A 23,633-nucleotide genomic window follows, 5' to 3' on the forward strand; every position below is an offset into this window, starting at 1 on the left:
TGAATAATTGTTTGACATATTTTAAAGAGTGTGTAAGAATGTGTAATGGATGAACGACTTATTCGTCAATTTTATTCATATTACGTGTTTGGTTTAATTCAAAATGAGTATTGCTTAAAACTCTTTACTTCGTTTACCAGGTTGCAACTGGCCACTTACAAAAAAATAAGAAGAAAATTTTTGAGTTCACATGGAATTGCATTAAGATATACGATAAGGTCGATTTGATGTTTAGCATAAGTATTATTATTTTATTAAAGTGCATGTTTTTAAGTTCAAAACAAAGTGCAGTTTCAGTTCATCAAGAGTTCATATAACAATTTTTCAATTAGTGCTTAAACATTGGTCCTAACGAGCCACATAATTTCCAGCTCTATACTTATGATGCATCATAGTGCGTTCATCTGTACATGTACATAGTATTTGTAATTTATTCGTGTACATATTATTACTTCTACGTATAATTCTTACCCGTCTAATAATTTTTCCATAAACACACGCTTTATGAGTACGCACTTTTCCTACATATTTACAAACGTAAGTACCTACTTACGTTCTCTAAAACGTCGAAGCTCACTACTTTCCCTCAAGAATCGAAGCATTTCAGACGCAACTTCCTTCCTTACTACAGCAGCTAGTAGATATGCTGTACAAAGAACAAGCATCTAGGAGTTATGTCAGTTCAGCATCAAGGATCGGAGCAGCTGCGTGTATAGTGAAAGTGTACCTACGGTTATTGTGAAAAGTACATTTGTTCGATACTTTGTGAGTACATTTTGTAAAGTTCAAATTATTTTATCAGTTTAGTCTATCTAGTTATGCAAATATAGACACATTTTATATGTATATATCCTTGTAAATTTTAACAGTGCAATTCATTATAGGTGTGTTAACTAGTTATTAGTCCTAATAGTTTACTTCAACATTAAATACTTAGCATTTTCATATAAAGTATAACATGGATGCTATACTAAATGTGCAAAGTAATCTTAAATCTAGAATTGTAAAGGCTTCATTAAATTTTAAAACTTGTTCGGAAGAGTATTTATACCCTGAATGTATAGAAGTTAAATTGAATAATTTAGAACAAGATTGGTTTTTGTTTAGAGAGAATGACACGAAGTTGTACAGCATTTCAAATACCGATTTATTACAGTGTACTGAATATGTAACTAATTGTATATACGATGAGGTAGCCGATGCGTATACGGAGTGCAAATCGGCTATGATGAGTTGTTTAAAGAAAGTTAACAGCTTAAGTTCACAGCAGATTAGAGCAGAGTCACACAGTAGTAATAAAAATCTTTCAAGTTCTTTTGTAAAATTACCAAAAATTTCGATACCTTTCTTTTCCGGAAAATATGAAGAGTGGACAACTTTTCGCAATTTATTTCTCTCTCTTGTTCATAATAACAGTTTATTTAACAATGTGCAAAAACTACATTATCTAAAAAGTTTCTTGACAGATGAAGCTGAACAGCTTATTAGGCATATTCCAATTACTGATTCAAATTATGCCCGCTGCTGGGAAAAGCTAGATCAGCGTTATAATAACAAAAAATATTTAGTAAATAAAATACTTCAAAGACTACTGGCACAAAACCATATGAATAAAGAGTCTGCTATCGTACTAAAACAGCTTTTGGATACTACCTGTAATTGTATGAGTGCTCTTAAAAACCTAGATATTGATGTTACTACATGGGATGTTCTTATTATTCATATCCTTGCGAGTAAACTGGATCCAGAGACTCGTAAGCAGTGGGAATTGAGCGTGTTTAGTTCAGATGCTGATGACTTACCGACATTTGAAAAGTTTAAGAACTTTTTTGAAGTTAGGTTTCGTGCTTTGGAGTGCATAGATCTAAAAATGGAGTTTCATGAAAACAAAAGTACGCTTTTACTTTCAAAGTCACTACATAACAAAGTTCATTCAAAACTTCTTTGTGAATATTGCTTGTTGAAACATAAATTATGTTTTTGTAAAAAATTTGCTAAGCTGTCTTTAGAACACAAATTGCATTTTGTAAAAAATAATAAAATTTGTTTTAATTGCTTAGGTGGCAATCACACAGTTATTGATTGTAAAAAACCAAGCTTATGTAGAATTTGTATGAAACGTCATCACTCGCTTTTACATTCCAGTAATGTAGAACAAAATAGTATTACAGTTCCACACCGGAAAGTGTCAAATGAAGAAAATAATACAACTTTCAAATCCAGTAATGAGTTAAGACATAAACAAGTTTTATTACCTACTTCAATAATCGGTATGAAAACCAAAACAGGTGAACATAAAGTTCTAAGAGCATTGATAGACCAAGGCTCACAATCAAGTTTTATTACAGAATCCGCAGTACAAAATCTGTGCCTAGAAAAGATACCACTGCAAGGATATATTTCAGGGCTTAATAATAGTGAAGTTACAAGGATCAATCATATGGTTAGGTTTCCAGTTCATTCTAAGGTCAATTGTAATTTTAAATACGAAATCAATGCTTATGTTGTAAATAATATAACTTCGTTATTGCCAGATCAGAATATGAATAAACAAGATTTTGTGTGGTTAAATCAAATTGTAAACCTTGCTGATCCGGAATTTTATACATCTAAGAAAATAGATATGTTGTTAGGAGCAGACGCTTACAGTCATATAATAAAAGAAGGCATATTAAAAAATTCATCAAGCAGCATGATAGCTCAAAATACTGTGTTTGGGTGGATTGTTACAGGTGTAAATGCTGCTAATTAAGATCTATAGTTGCAAATTCCTAAATATTCATAAAAGAACAAATGTAAATGAAATAGTTTTTACTTTATTTTGTTTTTTAGAATTAGTAGTACAGAAAATCAGATGTTGTAAAAAAATACGAAGGACATCTTATCAATAGTTGTCCTTGGGAGGCGGTATGTTTGGTTTAATTCAAAATGAGTATTGCTTTAAACTCTTTACTTCGTTTACCAGGTTGCAACTGGCCACTTACAAAAAAATAAGAAGAAAATTTTTGAGTTCACATGGAATTGCATTAAGATATACGATAAGGTCGATTTGATGTTTAGCATAAGTATTATTATTTTATTAAAGTGCATGTTTTTAAGTTCAAAACAAAGTGCAGTTTCAGTTCATCAAGAGTTCATATAACAATTTTTCAATTAGTGCTTAAACATACGCCTCTGCCCAGAGTTACAAGGCAAGGACTTTCTGTGAACCCTGGATAATTTTTTAGCTTTATATACATTCAACAATCTTATCATGGCCGTGCAGTGGCGGTAGAGTAGAATAGCACCATCCCATATCTTCCCGTGGGTATCTTAAACAGCGATTAAGGGATTAAGCGGGAGCAGCGCCAACTACGCTGACATAACAACATAGTCCAGAATCAATAGACACTGCGGTCACCAACCCAGCGTGGTGACTATGGGTAAAATCCCCCCATTTCTGGGGAGGCCTTAGTGCAGCAGTGGACTTTTATAGGCTGTTAATGTAATCTTTTCATGCAAGCTACATAATATATAGCTAAACATGCAAGCTACATAAATAAACACTGAAAAGACGCGTGAATACCCTTACATGTTTAACTATTACGTCACTGACCTTAGAAATGTATCTTATCAGAATCTATGACCATAAACCATTATGTTCGAAAACTTATACACATTCGACCGTTTTTGACAGCATTGAATTTTTGTATAAAAAAAAAAGATAAAAGTAAAGTTTTAGTGTCGGAATTATTTGCATAAAACAAACAAGAAAGATAAATAATCAGGTAAGTTTTAGTACTCAATGCGTTTTATTAATTTCGTCAAATTTCAAGTAAGTAGGTAGTCTTTTGACGTGTTGAGCTGACGACTGAGCTGATGACTTAATGATAGAATTAAGATTCAGATGGATGGATGTCGTAAAGGGCGACTAAAGGATAGGCTTCGTGATTGAAGATAATGAAATTATATTCATTTTTCAATGTTCCACTTTTTTAGTATCTGCTATATAGTAAATAATTGCTTTCTATAGATTTGTAGTCTTGAAATTCCAGTGAAGTTAATCAGTGTTAAGGCTATGACGTTGAATACTGAAACTGAGTATATATTATTTTTTTTATTATAAACAATATTAGGTACATTCTATTCGAATGAACTACTTACTTTTAAGTGACAAATTATATAGCAAAAAAATTATCAAAAATTAAGATGTACATATATTAAAATTTTATATCAAATGTTAAACTTAGGGGTAATATTCGGCAACATTTATTTTTTTTATATTTCGTCTTAATATTTATAATAGTACTAATAGCTAACTCTTGTCGGTGAAGTTAACTTTTGTCTTAAAAATATGTTTGTCTTTTTTTGATCAATTTTTTTTATTTTATTTAATTTAGAAGGAACCATTTTAAAAACGATAGAGTGGGAAAAATGATAGGTCATTTTTCAAAACAATTTTCAGTAGAATAGATTTATTATCAAAATTGGATACAAAATATCACTTATTGGCGTCACATCACTTAATTCTAACTACTACCATTTCCAAAGCGCATGTGTAGAAGAAGCGGCGGAACGAACTACACTGCAGCACTTTCACCGGACGTCAATTCATAAATATACATAGATCTCTTAAATCTAAATCGTGGACGAATGAATGCACATTGTCTACATTAAAAAACATGAATGAACGTATAAAACTAATGATGAATCGAATGATTTGAACTTGTAATTATTTTACCAATACACATACGTACACATAATCACGTCTATATCCCTTGCGGGGTAGACAGAGCCAACAGTCTTGTCAGCTCACCGGGAACGCTCACCCTTAATGACGTAACCCACCCACCAAGCCGCGTGCCTCAAGGCTCGGAGGCCGTACTAGTGTTGTATGCTAACAGCAAACGTGCCCGCCGCTTATTAGCTCGCTAAATGAGAACAACAGTCACAACACGGGTATTACTTAAGTAATTACATACATACATACATATGGTCACGTCTATATCCCTTGCGGGGTAGACAGAGCCAACGGTCTTGAAAAGACTGTAGGGCCACGTTCAGCTATTTTTTGGCTTAATGATAGAATTGAGATTCAAATAGTGACAGGTTGCTAGCCTGTCGCCTAAAAGAGGAATCCCAAGTTTATAAGCCTATCCTCCTATTCTTTTTTATTGGTGCCGGGAACCACACGGCGCTTTAAATAATTGCTTATTAAATACACAATTGTGCCGTGTGGTTCCGGCCGTCAATAGAAATGAAAATAAAATAGGACCACTCCATCTCTTTCCCATGGATAGCGTGAAAGGCGACTAAGGGATAGGCTTAAAAGCTTGGAATTCTTCTTTTAGGCGATGGGCTGGCACTATTTGAGTCTCAATTCTATCATCAAGCCAAACAGCTGAGCGTGGCCTATCAGTCTTTTCCAGACTGTTGGCTCTGTCTGCCCCGCATGGGATATAGACGTGATTATATATATGTCTGTTAAATACAAACTAGCAAAAGGTCTAGTCATGAGTAGCCGAAATCGACGAGCTTGCATAGAGTTAGGAATGTGGACGAAGGGAAAGATGTATGCAAGGATCAGGGTGGCAGGAAGGATGTGGTCTCTGCCTACCCCTCCGGAAAAAGAGGCGTGATTTATGATTTTTTAACTTGTTTGTTTGTAATATCTTTATTGCATAGAAATTTTCACAGTAACAAGAAAATAGTACATAGTTATAAAAGAAACAAATCACTTGCAATGGCGGACTTATCCCATGAGGAGATCTTTATTTATATGTTTGGTGCAGGTTTTGACTGACTCATACGGGGTCAGTGAGGCGAACTTTCGCTAGTTAGGTATCATATTTCATGTATAACAAGGAAACAATAAATAAAAGTGTTTGCGTGACCGTAGGTTTAGGCGTTTAATTTAATCGCGGTTTGAACTTGACGCAAGTGCAATGAGTAAAATAACATAATGCAGTAAAATATATAATATAATGCAGTATAACATGTGCCGTGTGGTTTTTCAGCACCTGTAGAAAAAAAGTATAGGACTACTCAAATTCAAAATCTTTATATCATATCGTGCATATCGTGAAGTACATCAGTTAAATTACAGTTACTGCTTATAAATAGGTACAATATGAACCCTGTTGGGCATCGCTATTTTAAAATAATACGGAACGGCGAGCATCATCTGCTCCATCTCTTTCCCACGGATGTCCTAAAAGGCGACTAAGGGATTGGCTTATAAGCTTGGGATTCTTATTTTAGGCGATGGGCTGGCAACCTGTCACTTTTTGAATCTCAATTCCTAGCCTAACACAAGAATGTGACCTGTTTGTCTTTTCAAGACTGTTGGCTCTGTCTACCCCACAAGGGATATAGACGTGACCATAAGTATGTATGTAATGTTTAATTTATTAAAATGTACAATGACGTGAAAAAGTGCCTGCGTAGGCCCTTTTTTTACTGAATGAAATATTGAATTTGATAAAATTGACACAACAAAACTAACTAAACAACTAGTTAGTTATTTAATCCCTATTATTAGTTTGTTGTATAAACGCCTGTGTGTTTCTCATTTGCAATGGCACACGGTCGCGGCGCAATCAATCAAATACTTCAAGTCCTGTACTGTGACGGTGACCATGAGATTAGTATTAAATAGGAATGTTTTTTTTTTAGATACAAAAACATTTTTTGGTAAAGAAAAATTTATTTTAATATACCTAAACACATATTACCACGTATTTATCCCTTATGGGGTAGACAGAACCAACAGTCTTGAAAAGAGCGAAATGTTAGTATGTATATGTATACATTTTCTTTGCCCGCGCCAAAATTCATATTTTTATGATTCCCAAGAACATTTGATTTGTACCAATAACAAAAAAAAAAAAGCCAACTTACATTCGTGCAATGGACGTCCTGGCAAAGGGTCAGGTCAAGAGTACCCGAAACCGCCGGCCGGGCTTGCATGAAGAGATTTATGAATGTGGATGAAGCGAAGGAAGTATGCAGAGATCGTGGCAAGTGGAAAAATGAAGTATCTGCCTACCTCTCCGGGAAAAAAGCGTAGGTATGTATGTATTCGTGCAATTAAATGCCTTATGATAACTCAATGTCATGTCAATAAATGTCGAGCTATTTTAATTACCGTGAAAACAATTTAATTCCTCGACCGTCGCCCTTCATGGTCGCCCCACCACTCCCACCCACCCTAGCACCCCTCATTCGCTACCACCCACCAACCACGTGAAACTTAGTACCACCACAACTATACTCACGACTGTACGCGTTCTACGTTCACAATAACATAGTATATATATCAAGAAACGCTAGTTTTACAAAAATGTGATTTAAAAGAACAGTTACAAGATTCAATATTAGGAAATGTTGAAAAACATCGCGAGTTTTATATCGACCGTTTTTATTTTTTATCTCATTGTTTTGCTTGTACTATTGTTTCCGTTGTCTAAATATAAAACTGGTCTCGTCTAAACAACAACAGATCAATAATTTTGATTAATTTTATATATATAAATAACAAGTCGGTGATATGAGTAAAATATTCAGTGAACTTGGTGTATTGACATTGAACGAACGAAATATTATCGTGAAAATTGTTAATAAGGAAAAGTGTGTGTAAATTATAAAAGGTTTGTTTGCGAGTGAACAAAATTCTGCGTTACGAGCAGAGATGTATACCCCTGGACACGGCTAACATGGTGCTGAAAGTCAAGGTCAGACTAAAGTACTCGCAGAATCACATCGTTTGGCTGTTTCGACGGGTGAGTATAGTAGGAGAGATTAGTGCTCCTTTTGTTACTGTTGCCAAGAAGCTGATTCTGTGGTCAAAATTGACATTAACAACTACATATCGTGGTCACTACTAGCGCACGATAACAAAAGTCTCCGCAACTTTTTTGCACCAAAAGAAATAATATTTACATGAAAACGTCCTTACCACTTAAAGCGATATATTTTAAATGACCTTTGAATAATATAAGAATGACACATTTTGTTTATTCCACAATTAACTCTGACAAGTGACTTAGAAAACTTATTCATTACCTCTCCGTACACTGGTTGTCTGAAATTAATAATATTCTTCACTAATGTATGTACATATTATGTAAAACCTAGCAAAAGTGCAACCATCTTTTAGTCCAAGAGCTTTGGTATAAAGTTTAATGTTATATTCGATCGTCGTAACTCTGTGGTAACGTTATTCCTTCTTCTTAAATGTCCCGTCCCATTTGATTTTAAAAGATTATTTTTATTGTTCACTTTACAATAAGTTATGATCCCGTATAATAAATTTTATTTTGTCTAATGATCTTACACCTTGATTGCATCAGAAAACATACAGATACCTATTCACCATATACATAATATATGTACATTTCTCTAAATTAAATAACATAATATTCTTAAAGATATATACGTACATCTATATGTAGCATTAACCCGCAGGTGATATAGACGTGACTATTCACGTCTATATCACCTGCGGGTTAAACAGAGCCACCAGTCACGGGAAAACTGAAAGGCAACGTTTAGCCATATGGCTTTATGAAGTAATTTTGAGTGGGTGAGTTAGGTTTTTGCACGAAGCGACCTCCGCAACCTTTGCGGGGTAACCTAACCTGTATCGGATCGATCATGGTTACACATCCAGTTGCCTGAATGTGCAGGTTTCCTCACGATGTTTTTACACGATTATTTTTGATTACCTATAATAATAGTGCCGTGTGGTCCCCGGCACCAATACAAAAAAGAATAGGACCACTCCATCTTTTTCCCATGGATGTTGTAAAACGCTACTAAGGGATAGGCTTACAAACTTGGCATTCTTTTTTAGGCGATGGGCTAGCAACCTGTCACTATTTGAATCTCAATTATATCATTAAGCCAAATAGCTGAACGTGGCCATTCAGTCTTTTCAAGACTGGGATATAGACGTGACCATATGTATGTATGTATGACCTATAATAGGAAAATATGCCTTAGTTAGTTTCCGGCAACTGGATATTGACACTCTCGGGAAATTGTTATTTTTTATTGGCGTCGGCACGAAACGCAAGGCCAAGGTCAGACATCGACTTGAGAAATTCAATGTTATGAAATTTTGTTGGTGCCTATTTTCTTTTTAAACCCGACTTGAGCTGTGTAAAATGATCGATAAAAGGTTGAAGCGAGAGAAGTGGGCAGTAATCGTGACAAGTGGAAAGAATCAGGTCTCTGCCTACCCCGAAGTGAAGCGTGATTTTTGAACGTGTAATTTTTGTATTGGTTTTGTTAACACGAAAGTATTTTTAATGCGAATCTTGGTCAGAGTTTTGCGGTATCAGCAAAAAATCTTTCGTAGGACATGGTTACTTCATTTGAACTACTCGTATCTACCTATACTAAATGATAGCAAAATCTGTTCCGTGATTTAAGCGTATGTCGAAATTCATCAATCTTTCTTTTAATATATATAAATCACACACATTTTCGAGACTGTTGGCTCTGTCTACCCCGCAAGGGATATAGACGTGACTATATGTATGTACGAATCAGTCTACTATTCATCTTAACGTGTTCACCCATATTTGCATTTCCTCAAACAATCCTTGGGCTTACAAGGAAGTGTAATAATTGTCAATAGGATATTTCTGTTCCATTTCCTGTGACAAGATGCCTTTTGATATATTGAGGAAACCTATTTGGGGACGAAGTGAAGGAAATAAAACAAACAGATATACATACATAAATACTTTACTTATTTATGATTTGTCTCTTATACATACATATATCGTGACTGTATCATACTTCTTTTGTTTCATACACATTCATATGTCTTTTCAAAAGAGCTCGTCGGTTTAGCGGTGACGCGTTTCGTATTTATCTATGTATATATTTTTTCTCTCACTCTAATCAATGCATATCCCGGATTCTCGGCTGTAGATTTTGAAGTTCGCGGTCCGAAAATTTGGAAGGTTTTTCGTCTCGGTTTTTTTAGGTTTAAATTTGGTGTACACATTTGATATGATATATAATGTATTATGTATTTATGTAAGGCTCAGGTATATTTATGCTTTGTATTTTATTTTATACGTACTGCGCCAATCGCCTTTTTATTTTTAGTTTCCTCCCATCCTAAGGTTGACTGGAAGAGATTGCTTTAGCGATAAGTCCGCCTTTGTACCTCATGACCTGTGTATTTTTTTCTATTTCTTATGGTGCAATAAAGTGTATATCTATCTATATGATAAAGGCACCCGCTATTGAGGAGTTCCTGCAAATTATCACGCGAGAAATTAAAAAATATTTACGTCTAATACACTTAGATAAGGACTATAAGTTCCACTTGGTATAATCCTATAAGATCATTCTTAACTACCCCCATCTCTTTCTTGAATACCGCTCTTCGATTATGATTACTCTACATACATAAATATAGTCATGTCTATATCCCTTACGGGGTAGACAGAGCTTACAGTCTGAAAAGACTGATAGGCCACTGATGACAAAGACTGAAATCGCTGCAATGGTATTTTACTGAGAAAAACTAGTAGTATTAAAAAAAACCTGCAAATAGGCTTATTTGTGGGAACACGATGTTTACCAAACAGTCTGGACGCGACCTTACTTGGAAAACTGTTGGAGCGGTAGGTCATACGAGGTTAATGGTCGTCTTGTATACGGTTGATATAGCTATATACATACAAAATCACGCCTATTTCTCGGAGTGGTAGGCAGATAGTACCTACATCTTTCCACTTACCACGATCCCTGCATCTTTCGCTTCAGCATTTAGTTGATGATTTATCTAAAAATCAAACCAATTAGAAAATTCTCTTGAATTGGTCGTAGACCGAATTTGTGAACCAGAGGCAATTCGGTAGAATATAACCATTATTTCAGAGACATCGACGCAAAGACATTTATTAAATCGTGACATTATTAAGACTTTAACAATACGTGACATTTTCTTCTTCACTGACTGTTCCCTGACTATCTTTACACGGACTTGGTTAAAGGCAGCATGTAACCGATTACATGCTATGCTGTGAAAAGATTTGTTAAGGTTTACACGACTCCTGCTTGATTCATAGTCACGCTTTTTGGGAATACTTACTGTGACCTGATTATTTAGAGGTAAGTTCTTTCCTTTCCTTTAAGGCGTGTGTAAACTAAGTGTTAGAGTTAAAATAGATTTACACCCCCCGTAATATGGCACGCGCAACGCCTTGTTTATAACGCGAAAAACTATCGCTATTTCGCCTTTTATTATGTCGTGTAACGGGACGGCGATAAATTTTCGCGCGATAGCAACAGCCAAGGTATCAACGTTAAGCCAAACAGCTAAACGTGGTATATCAGCCTTTTCAAGACTGTTGGCTCTGTCTACCCCGCAAGGGATATAGACATGATTATATACATAATCACGCCTCTTTCCCGGAGGGGTAGGCAGAGACTACATCTTTCCATTTGCCACGGTCTCTTTATGCAAGCTCGAATATGATACGATTCTATGTATGTATAACAACAGCGTCGCGAGTGTCATACTACCGGGGCAGGACAATTTTTTTTTCTAACAAGGTAGTAAATTATAAATTACCACATAATTTTTTTATGCAAAATAATCTTTGCATTTTAAGTTCGAACCGAAAAAAGAGAAGTGTGCATTCAATATTACAACTACGCTATAAAAATATTTTTAATAAAAATATATTCTTAACTTACTCTACTATGTCTAGGAACGAGGTCTAACCGGTCTGAAGAACCTGGGCAATACATGTTACATGAACAGCATCATACAGTGCCTGAACAACACCAGCATATTGGTCACGTACTTCTGTTCAGGCCAGTACTTGGAGCACGTTAACAGGTGAGAAACATTAAAAGATTGGTGAGAAATGTGTGAGAAACTGGTTTTGTGAACGTGAGAAACTACCTTTGTGGGTTTTTAATAAACATTTCTGTTATAACTGATGAGAAACTTTGTATAAATAGACGGGAGACAACATTAAGTTCAACAGAAAATGCCAGAGGCATTTATTGATAATTGATAATATATATATAAATCTATACTAATATTATAAAGCTGAAGAGTTTGAACGCGCTAATGTCAGGAACAAATGGTTCGAATTAAAAAAATATTTTTGCGTTGAATAGACCATTTATATAACATTAAAAATTTATGTATGTTCGTCAGGTCTCACAGCACTCGAGGCGTGATAGCCGAGGAAATGGCGGCGGTAGTTCGAGCCCTGTGGTCCGGGCAGTACAGGTTTATTGCTATCAAAGATTTAAGGGTAAGTCTGTCATAACTGTACCTTAAAGGCACTGAGTGCTGTGACGTGTGGTTACCAGCACTTTAGAATAGGATCACTCCAGTTCTTTTCCATAGATGTCGTATAAAGGCGTCTGAAGGATAGGGTTATAAACGTTTTGGAAAGGATTGTTTTTTTTTTTGGGATTGGCTAGCAACTTATCACAATTTCAATTCCATTATTAGGCCGCACAGCTGAACGTGACCTTTTAGTCTTGTCAGACTATTGGATCTGTCTACCCCGCAAGGGATATAGACATGATCATAGGAATGTATGAATCCAGTTTAGCTTTCATCGTGATCTTATATGAGTTTCCCTATAAAGGTTTCGGAAGTCAGACGGGAGTCGCTTCTTGCAAAAACCTGATCCACCCAATCAAGAATCCATGGTCAAAGGCTCTACCCGGGCTCCTCTCCAGAGAGGTGAGGCTGGCGATGTAACGGAAATTTGCGCCAAACGAATAAAAAGAGAATATAAGCATAGTTTTCTCGTACGTTTCTCAGTCTTACTCTTTATTTTCTCGACAGAACGAAGTGGGAAAACACCAGCGAGCGTTTCGTGGTTGCGAACAGCAGGATTCTCATGAGTTTCTCACCATCCTAATGGACTGGCTGCATCTAGATCTTCAGTTCACTATCAACGCACCTCCAAATAAGGTTTGTTTTTCAATATTTGTATCTTCAAATAGGATATTTCTGTTTGCTATTTTCTTAAAATTTACTGGTAGAGAATGCTTTTAGCATTGAGTCCACCTATTGTAATTTAAAGGCTCAATAAATACAATAACTCTTTATTGCATTACAATAAATTACAGCGAATACACATGTATTAAAATCATAGAAACAAAAGGCGACCTCATTAAAAGCGATCTCTTCCAGGTAACCTATGAATTGTTTATAAAAGTTCACCCAGAAAAAAAAATTGCAGGTGCTGCTAAGTTGACTTATAGTCTATTCTATTGTCAATATTATATATGTAATAAAATACATAAAAATAGCATAAGCTTTTATTCTTAAGATTTCTCTTTTAGGCGATGGGCTTGCAACCTGTCACTATTTAAATCTCAATTCTATCATTAAGCCAAGCGGCTGAGCATGGCTTTTCTGTCTGTTGGCTCTGTCTACCCCGCAAGGGATATAGACGTGACTTATATAATGTATGATATCACAGAAATAGATGTAGCAACAGAAAATTTAACTAATAATATGTTCTCTTGTCCCATCAACAGGACAGCTTGCCAGCTTCGGAGAAAGCGTGGTACGAGTACACCAAGTCCAAAGAGAGTCTCATACTCCAACTCTTCTACGGCCAGATCAAGTCCACGGTCAGGTGTACCACTTGCGGGAAGCAGAGTGTCACTTATGAGTCGTTCTCGAATCTGTCGCTGGAGTTGCCCGCCAACGCGAATCGGTGTTCGCTAAGTGTAAGATATTAGAATACATACACACATACATACATAAAATCACGCCTCTCTCCCGGAGGTGTAGGCAGAGACTACCTCTTTCCACTTGCCACGATCTCTGCACACTTCCTTCGCTTCATCCACATTCATAACTTTACCAGGACGTCCTTAATTTGATCAAGATACGTTCGTCTACGTATATTAGAATAGAATAGATTTATTTTCAAAATTGGACACAAGGTATCACTTATTAACGTCACATAACTTAAATCTAATTACCGCTTCCAAAGCGCATGTGTAGAAGGAGCGGCGGAACAAACTACACTGCAGCATTTTCATCGGACGTCAATATACAAATATACATACATACATTAAATCACGCCTCTTTCCCGGAGGTGTAGGCAGAGACTACCTCTTTCCACTTGCCACGATCTCTGCACACTTCCTTCGCTTCATCCACATTCATAACTTTACCAGGACGTCCTTAATTTGATCAAGATACGTTCGTCTAGGTATATTAGAATAGAATAGATTTATTTTCAAAACTAGCTTTCCGCCCGCGGCTTCGCCCACGTGTAATTCGGTTATATATAGCGTTTTTTAATGATCTCGACAGGGCTTTTTCTTCCACAGGCTGAAATCTTGTTACAACTGGAATTAAATATAGCCTGTGTTACTCAGGGATGATGTAGCCTCGTGATAGTTAATAGAAAATAAAATTCGGGTGTTTTATTTATGCATACCGATTACGCCGAGATTTATGGACCGATTTACGTGATTCTTTTTTTGTTCGGTAGAGTATACTTTCAAGTTGGTCCCGTTGTTACCTAGTCAGGATCTGATGATGGTATTCCAGGGAAATCAAGGGCAAACCTCAAATTTACAGGCAATTACGTTTTTGACAATTTCATAGATCTGTTTAAGTATTTGCGTCTGATAGTCATCATCCCATGTGAATGAGCTGATGATGGAAGGTACAACTCCTCAACGGTTAGGAGTTGAAAGAAAATTCTTACGAAGTTATACGTACATGTGAGACTATTAGGTTGACCTGATAATAAAAAGTAAATCTCATTAACGTTAAGAATTTAGGTGAAAATGGATGCGGACAAATTTCGTCTCTTCACTTGTTTCCTTTTAGCTGTTTGTATGGGTAGTGTTAACACAAAATAGGGATTTAAAGGCGTGATGTTATTAATGTTATGCATGTATGTACATAATTATGTATGTTATTATGTATGTTAAAGAGACGACTGAAAGTTGTCATACAAAGTCTTTTTTTTAAGGATGGGAGATCATCAAATGACCTCTCCCGCTCTGGGTGGAACGGAAGGGAGTGTCAGACTTTTACTGACTAAAACCCACCTCGTTCCTTCAGTTGCCCTTTGCGTTCCGGGGCCACGGTATCTCGTTAGAACTTTCCCGCAGCCCCGGCTCAGTTTATCCCGTTTCCCCCCCTTGGGGGTTGACATTTCAAAAATCCCTTCTTAGTGCTCACTTATGTTACTAAAGGAACCTCTGTTCAAAATCTCAGACTCCTATACCGAGCGGTTTCGGCTGTGCGTTAATAAATCAGTCACCCAATCGCACCCCCTAAATCACGATTGGAGGGTAGTTTGAAAAAACTTATAATGTCAAACATATTTACTTGCCTATGTACGTGTTCATGCCAAGTTTCAAGTTTATAAACCCAAGGAATAAGATTTTTCATAGAAACGTTTTTACCCCTTTTCCCCCCCTTGGGGGTTGAATTTCCAAAAATCCTTTCTTAGTGCTCCCCTACATATCCCAAGGAACCTACATTCCAAATTTCAGCTGTCTACGACCAGTAGTTTCGACTGTGCGTTGTCTGTCAGTCAGTCACTCAGTAACGGAAGAGTTTTATATATATAGATTGGATACAAGGTATCACTTATTGACGTCACATAACTTAAATCTAATTACCGCTTCCAAAGCGCATGTGTAGAAGGAGCGGCGGAACAAACTACACTGCAGCATTTTCATCGGACGTCAATATACAAATATACATACATACATTAAATCACGCCTCTTTCCCGGAGGGGTAGGCAGAGACTACCTCTTTCCACTTGCCACGATCTCTGCACGCTTCCTTCGCTTCATCCACATTCATAACTTTACCAGGACGTCCTTAATTTGATCAAGATACGTTCGTCTAGGTATATTAGAATAGGATAGATTTATTTTCAAAATTGGATACAAGGTATCACTTATTGACGTCACATAACTTAAATCTAATTATAACTACTGCCGCTTCCAAAGCGCATGTGTAGAAGAAGCGGCGGAACTAACTACACTGCAGCATTTTCATCGGACGTCAATATACAAATATAGATATCTCTTAAATCTAAACCATGGACGAATGCACATTGTCTACATTAAAAAAACATGAATGAATGTAGTACTAGTTATTATTCTTGTATTCTCTTGGAAAGTTAGATGAATAATCTTTCTCCTGGCTTTAGTCCCGGTTGCATCGTCACCACTCTGGAGAGGAGCCCGGGGTGCGCCTTTGACCATGGACCCTGGATTGGGTGAGTCAGATTTTTACGCGAAGCGACTCCTGGTGACAGGTCACTAGCCCCTCGCCTAAAAGGAGAATACCAAGTTATAACGGCCTATGTGGCGCAGCGGTAATACGCTTGTCTGTGACACCGGAGGTACCGGGTTCGAATCCCGGCCAGAGCATGATGAGAAACGAACTTTTTCTGATTGGCCTGGGTCTTGGATGTTTATATGTATTTATTATAAAATATTGTATCGTTGAGTTGGTATCTCGTAACACAAGTCTCGAACTTACTTCGAGGCTAACTCAATCAGTGTAATTTGTCCCTATATATTTATTTATTTATAAACCTATCCCTTAGCCGCCTTTTACGACATTCAGGGGGGAAAGAGATAGAGTAGCCCTATTGTTTTTTTCTATCGGCGCCGGAAACCACGCGACCCAGAAGAATTTACTCGGTTATAGAAGAGTTTTAATATACCTAATCTTCTTTTTTTTCTCAATTTCAGGACTGCCTCAAGCTATACCTGAACGGCGAGACGATACCCGGCTGGAACTGTCCCAATTGCAAAGAAAAACGGGATGCTGTGAAAAAGCTGGACATATCCAGACTGCCTCCGGTGTTAGTCATACACTTCAAACGTTTCTACGTAGACCCCAAAGAGTACATGTGCAATGCTTACAGAAAAAAACAGACGTACATTGATTTCCCATTGGACGAATTGGACATGAGACAGTTCTCGCTGCATTGTCCTAGTAATCATGTGTACAATTTGTATGCGGTGTCGAATCATTACGGATCGATGGAGGGCGGCCATTATACGGCTTATTGTAAGAACATGGCGTATTGTAAGAGCAACGCTTATGGCAAGTGAGTATTTAATCTGTACTAATATTATAAAGCTGAAGAGTTTGTTTGTTTCTTTATATACATACATATGGTCACGTCTATATCTCTTGCGGGGTAGACAGAGCCAACAGTGTTAAATAGACCGAATGGCCATGTTCAGCTATTTGGCTTAATGATAGAATTGAGATTCAAATAGTGACAGGTTGCTAGCCTATCGCCTAAAAAAAAGAATCCCAAGTTTGTAAGCCTATCCCTTAGTCGCCTTTTACGATCTCCATGGGAAAGAGATGGAGTGATCCTATTCTTTTTTCATTGGTGCCGGGAACCACACGGTACACGATTTGTTTGAACGCGCTAATCTCAGGAGCTACTGGTTCGAATTGAAAAATTCTTTTTGCGTTGAAAAAACCATTTATCGAGGAAGGCTTTAGGCTATATAACATCACGCTGCAACTATTTGGAGCGAAGAAATAATGGAAAATGTGAAAAAAGCGGGGAAAATTATTCATCCTTTCGGGCTTCAATGATGCCCAAAATTCCACGCGAACGAAGTCGCGGGCACAGCTAGTTTAAACATAAAAAAAAATTGTTTTATTTTAAATTCCAGATGGTTCAAATTCGACGACCACGTAGTAACGGAGATAGCATCTAGCGAAGTGAAGTCGAGTGCGGCGTACATATTGTTTTACACGTCTTGCGGGGCTGCGAGGCTGGCGTGACTTTCTAAGTGAAGTGTATATGAAGGTGCTAAAGGAACCGTTGGGTCAAATGTTTGTGGACAACTTGAAGTTTGGCCAATAAGTGTGGTGAAGTTTGATTGTAAATTTGTAATTAACGTTGGTTGATATTTGACCAATATTTGTGATGAAATTTGTTGTTTAACTTCAGTGAAAATGTTATCAATATTCGTGACAAATTATTGTGAAACTCTAACCAATAATCGTGAAGAACTTTGTTTATAAACTTGTTAGGAAAATTGGTCGCTAATTATGAAGAGTAACGGTTGGAATTTGATTCGGGTAAAATTTATACCTTATGTCGAAGTTGGATTTAAATATGGCTAAAAATTGTGATGAACTATGAATTGAAATCTGGTCAGTACCAGTGAAAAACTTTGGTTCGAAATATGACCAATATTTTTGATTTACTTTGTCAGTTCAGTATTCGGTAAAATTATTTTTAGTGTAAATCGGTTTTAATGATAACCTATTTTGTGGTGCGTATTCGATCTTGCAAACTAACGGAATTTTTCCAAGATTCGAATACCACATGACCGCATAGCATGGTACGCGCGACACCGGGAAATACTATGCTATTTCGCTTTTTATTATGACGTGAAGAGGGACAGCGACATGCTTCTGGGACAGATATACATACATGTAAAAATGCAGTAAACGTTGTAAATTTCATTATGCAACTTCGACATAATAATATCATCACAATATTTTAATTCTAGATCCTAAAGCAAGAGACGAAAGATGCGGTTGGTTTTATACACCTCTTGCTCTTATTCCTCACGCAGACGTCATTTAATGTGCGTATGCGCCTAGATCTATTATTATTTATAGAGAAACCAATAATTATTAAAGTCTATATCGGGCCCAAGAAGCGTCACATATTCTTTAATGGCATAATTATCGAAAGGCATATTTTCTTATAATCATCGTTTTGCATAAATTTTCATATGTGAAACTTTATGCGAAATGATCATTGTGCCTTCAATCTTTAAGGACTCAATATGGACCAGTAAGTCAGTTGGAAATTAAAACACATTTCCATTAAACTAATCCCATAAATCTCTATATGTGTATTATATTCAGGATTCATAAACATTTGTCTTGACAGCTCAAAGACATTTAATAGCCGCCATTTTATAGGTCGGCCTGAAGTATTATTAAAAAGAAAAGTTATTGGATAAATACTACTGAAGTTAATTATAGAGATTTATGTTTAAGCCATTTACATAAAATATTTCCCTGATATTTATTTTCATTTTTTATGAATGGCATTAAGCAGAATTTCGATATCGTGTACCGGTAATTATGTGCCTGGAACACCTTTTAATGTCATAAATAGCCTCTTATCTAATATGAATGATTACGGTCTGCGTGAGATAAATTTTATGCCGGTAAAACTCAAATTCAGCCAAATTATATTTATTTCCTACGATAAAAAAGTTAAATAGTTTTAAACTGTACATTTTAAGCGTTTACGTTCGTCTCATGCCCGAATATTTTTTTTATTATAAATTTATAAAAAATATTGTGTATAAATAAATAGCTTGTACAAACGCTTGTATAATTATAGAGTAATTGTAATTTATTCTGTTACTTGGGAATTGCGTATATAATGGAAGACTGAATTGAAATTCTCTGTTTCATTTTGTATGGACATGTGTGTGAATTTCATAATGACAATTTTGTATATAAATATCTGGTAACACCAACCAATTTTTATTGTTATAACATTGGCATTATTTAAGATTCATACGCCGCGTAACTGTGATGAATAATGTGCGTATAATTAATAGATATATCTTGTTTTATTACGACTTAATCAGAAGATTTGTGCCTAATATAGGTTATGTTACAGTGGTCAGACCTAGGGAAATGAAGATCGGTAATTTATTATTATTGTGATGAAGTACAGAAGCCATTTCATTCGGAATATAAGTCATACTTCAAGCTCATATTTCATACGAAAATTGCTGCCTCCGTGGAGATGTCATAGTCGTCCCCAGCCAAAGAGCATGACAATATTATTCCGCATACCTACATTAAAATATGTACGGAAAACTATAATAATACGGGAAAAATTACACAGATTGAGTTAGCCTCGAAGAAAGTTCCAGACTTTGTTACGAGATACTTACTCAACGAAATGTTATAATAAATACATATGTAGATAAACATCCAAGACCCAAATGCGTCATATTATTATAAACTAGAGGCCGCCCGCGACTTCGTCCGCATGGAAACCCTATCAATCCCGCGGGAACTCTGGGATAAAAAGTAGCCTATGTGTTATTCTGGGTCTTCAGCTACCTACATACCAAATTTCATGGTAATCGGTTCAGTAGTTTTTGCGTGAAAGAGTAACAAACATCCATACATCCATACAAACTTTCGCCTTTATAATAGTAGTAGGATCTTCATCCTGACTGGTCTTTGCATCCCTAGTCGAAAGCTGATGACCTAAGGCTAGGTTCACATACACATAGAATATTAAGATTGGAAGATGCGTTAGTTTATTTCATGAACTGTTATGTTTTGCTCCGCCTAATTTGGAATGCTTTTTGTTCTTAGGAACGCGAAGTATTTTGTTGAAAAATATTTGTATTTGAATATTCAAGTCTATTTGAAGGTTTTTTTTAATGTGAACTTAGAGGGCTGAACTATGAAATAAGGAAGTGAAGAAACAGATTTAACTGCGAATTGACCGGCAAAATATTATATAATATTTTTGTTTTATTATAAACTCACCTTAGACTTTTCATATTATGTTTGACGTTTCCTTTATGTAATGGCGGACTGTATAAAAATATTTCTTATTCTAAACATATTCTAGAAGGTGTATTCTTAGTGGCCCACTTCATGCGTTTTCATGCAAAATTAGTTTCACTTTCAATCCAATGTTACATTGGATTGGATAAAATGTAATTTTAAAGAAACAATATTGATTTCTACAAGAAATTTACCATAAAATTTACAAACATTATGAAAACTTACACATACAGGGGAGTCTTCTTTAAGAAGAATAGGCCGGACGCTGTACTTACAAACCAGTATTGTAGAATAGTAGACTCTTCCTTACTTCATACTTGGCATTTTTATCATCAGACTTTGTTATCTTCCAATTGTTGTATGAAATTGTACATAGCATACATAAACGGATTATTGTAAATCTTAATGTAAGACGAACTTTATTAAATTCTTTGTTAATATATATTTCTTGTTTAATTTATTAATATTTATTAACATCAGTTTTGACCGTGAAATTGAATCTTTCAAGCTTTACAAAGTAAAGTATTGTATATTTTTGAGGATGTCAAAAGAGATAATCAGAATCTCAAAGGCTTTCCAAATGCTAAAAGGGAGTACTTACATCTGTAGAGTTCGAATTTTCTGAGAAAGACAATATGTCTTCTAAAAAAGGTCTTACATAACTGTCAGTAAATAAAGATAAAATAACTGCTGAAATATAAAATTTTATTCAGACTAAAATATTCCCCCCACACCAGTAGTCTTACTAGTAGAACTACTAGGATTTTTAACTTAATTTTTTTTAGAGACAATAATATAGAAGAACAATATTTTCAAACACAAGCTTTCATTTATGTTTATATAAAATTAAAATGAAAAATAACATGTTCCTACAAATTCCTTGCATAATTAGCTATGACAATTTCAGTTACCATGATACAGCGTCATCATATTGATGATGAAACATCAATTTAGCATATAGCGTCTTTAATTTCAGAACATCCATCAAGTCATTGGCTTGCAGTTGGGTTGGTCAATGGCAATGTGTTGACAGTTTTGTGGCAAAGTCATACGGCATTCGTACTTCCTTTCTCCTGACGTTTGTCCCGGCTACATCCCACCACTCTGGCGAGGAGCCCTGGATTTGGGTGAGTCAGGTTTTTACACTATGCGACTTCCATCTGACCTAATGTACATAACTCATGCGTCAATGACATTGTGCCCCCACTCGCATTACTTGCGCATTGTAGACGTCCGCCTTAACTGTTCAACCACCAATGCTTCATTCATTTGGCATTCGTACCAGCTATTCCTAATCATCTGTGCTGGCACCATTCATGAGCATATCCATATCGATGTTAACGTCGTCCAATTCTTCTTCTTCTTCATCATTCTCTTCCATATTGTATTCTCTGGTTGGGTTAGCTGTGGGAGAGAAGTGTTGTTAGGAAAACAACAAATAATGATATAACACATCAGTTTCTGTCACAGTATAAATTAAGGATGTAAGGATTTCTGTAAATATCATACTTTATGAGAGCTTCTTTGAAAATAATAAACCATACTAATGTACAGACCAAATTCATAAGTTAATTAGCTAAACTATAAATGTTTTTGTTAAAGTAGAAGTTATAAATTCCTGACCAATCATGGGACATTCATGGGAAAGATATGAAGTGCTGGAAACCACACGGCAATTCCATTTGAAAGAATATTCAATACTCACTGAAGACTGGATTAGTGACATCCAAGTTCAAAGCCTCTTCATTACAAAATGCTTCAACTTCCCACAAATTAGTCTCAAACTCTATAATCTGCGAGCTGGTGATCTTTCCTTGATTCTTCATCAAGTTTGCTGTAGAAGTGGTTGGTACTGGATCTTGGGTAGTCGAGCTACTGGGTAATTGGGATACGGGCACTGTTTCTCCTATTGAGGTGGGTAAAATGCTTTCTCCATCACATGATTCCCTTTCAGTTGATCTCATCTTTGCTTTCATGCTTTCCAGTTGTAGTCGTTCAATCTGGAAAGTTTCATTATTAAGGCACTGTAACTTTTCATAATCAATTAATAAAGTACGTAAAACAATAACAAAAATATAACCTGCAAACAATTCCTCTGTGTTTTGATTTTCTTTAACGCTTCCAGTATCCACTTCTCTTCCGCGAGGAGCAAAGACTCCGTGGCAATACGAAAACTTATTCTTTGGGCAGATGCTTGGCTCATTTTTAAAAGACTTTTTCGTAAATCAAGTAACAAAAATGTAAACAAATTCTTTATTTGACTTCTTACCACAGATATTATTAATATTCCTTTTTTTTTTAATTCAAACACTTTCGTTTTTCATATTTTCGTGTTACCAACTCTTACTAATGAAAAAGCGCTTACCTACTTCAACCTAAAAAAGCGTAAATCTAGCGCACTGCTGTGCCGGTACTGTGCTTGTGCCGCTCTTTCCCATGGATGTTGTAAAAGGCGGATAAGGGATTAAGCCAAAATTACATTAGTATATCTTCGGTTTTATGTCATTTTAAGCTTAATATAAACAACGTTCCATAAGGTTTTATCTTTAATCTTCTATCATTATTTTTTTTTTTAATTTACAGCAATCATTTCAAACTTCGTTTTTCTTTCATTCTTCTTCTGCTACATCTAACTTTCATAAAATAAAAGAGTGAGTCCACTTGTTTGTCTTCATTTGCCCCATTGGTTAGACCAGTATGTATGACATGTGTATATTTTGAATGGCAATGCTGATTTTCTGAGCCAGAAAATTTCCAGCCCTCCGTTCATAAGATAACTCAATTAATTGATGGAAAAGCTAGTGGGCAGATGGCCCCTATAGTCCTGAGTTTCCACCTTAAGTGGTTTAAGAATATATATTAGGTATTACCGATACCAACATATTTGTGCCTATTGATATTTTCTGCCTCATTTGCAGAAGTACCGGCCTTACATTTGGAAACCTGCAGATGAGACGGCGCATGTGTGTAGACGCAAATATCTAATTTCTCACACCAATGGCCACCCCAATTTCCAGGGCACCAAAGTACATACATACATACATATGGTCACGTCTATATC

At 35.9% G+C, this 23,633-nt stretch overlaps 2 protein-coding genes across 3 annotated transcripts in view; one reads left to right on the forward strand and one right to left on the reverse strand.

Moving 5' to 3' along the window:
* Window positions 1–20,000, forward strand: part of LOC106135336 (ubiquitin carboxyl-terminal hydrolase 8-like) — a 35,019-nt gene extending 15,019 nt beyond the window's left edge. For both annotated transcript variants that reach the window (XM_060949914.1, XM_060949913.1), the window contains 6 exons: window positions 11,718–11,848; window positions 12,176–12,275; window positions 12,821–12,949; window positions 13,522–13,716; window positions 16,729–17,090; window positions 17,677–20,000. In XM_060949914.1, coding sequence (XP_060805897.1) covers window positions 11,718–11,848; window positions 12,176–12,275; window positions 12,821–12,949; window positions 13,522–13,716; window positions 16,729–17,090; window positions 17,677–17,788 — 1,029 coding nt within the window. In that variant the 3' untranslated portion in view covers window positions 17,789–20,000. The remainder of the gene's footprint in view (window positions 1–11,717; window positions 11,849–12,175; window positions 12,276–12,820; window positions 12,950–13,521; window positions 13,717–16,728; window positions 17,091–17,676) is intronic.
* Window positions 20,001–21,421: 1,421 nt separating this feature from the next.
* LOC106135313 (uncharacterized) lies at window positions 21,422–22,898 on the reverse strand. The gene is made up of 3 exons (XM_013335575.2): window positions 22,653–22,898; window positions 22,278–22,572; window positions 21,422–21,976 (listed from the first exon to the last, which is right to left on the reverse strand). Exons 1-3 carry the CDS (start codon window positions 22,773–22,775, stop codon window positions 21,864–21,866), a joined length of 531 nt encoding a protein of 176 aa, XP_013191029.1. The 5' UTR covers window positions 22,776–22,898; the 3' UTR covers window positions 21,422–21,863.
* Between the last annotated feature and the right edge of the window lie 735 nt (window positions 22,899–23,633).

Source organism: Amyelois transitella, chromosome 20, assembly GCF_032362555.1.
Source record: "Amyelois transitella isolate CPQ chromosome 20, ilAmyTran1.1, whole genome shotgun sequence".
Lineage (NCBI taxonomy): Eukaryota > Metazoa > Arthropoda > Insecta > Lepidoptera > Pyralidae > Amyelois > Amyelois transitella.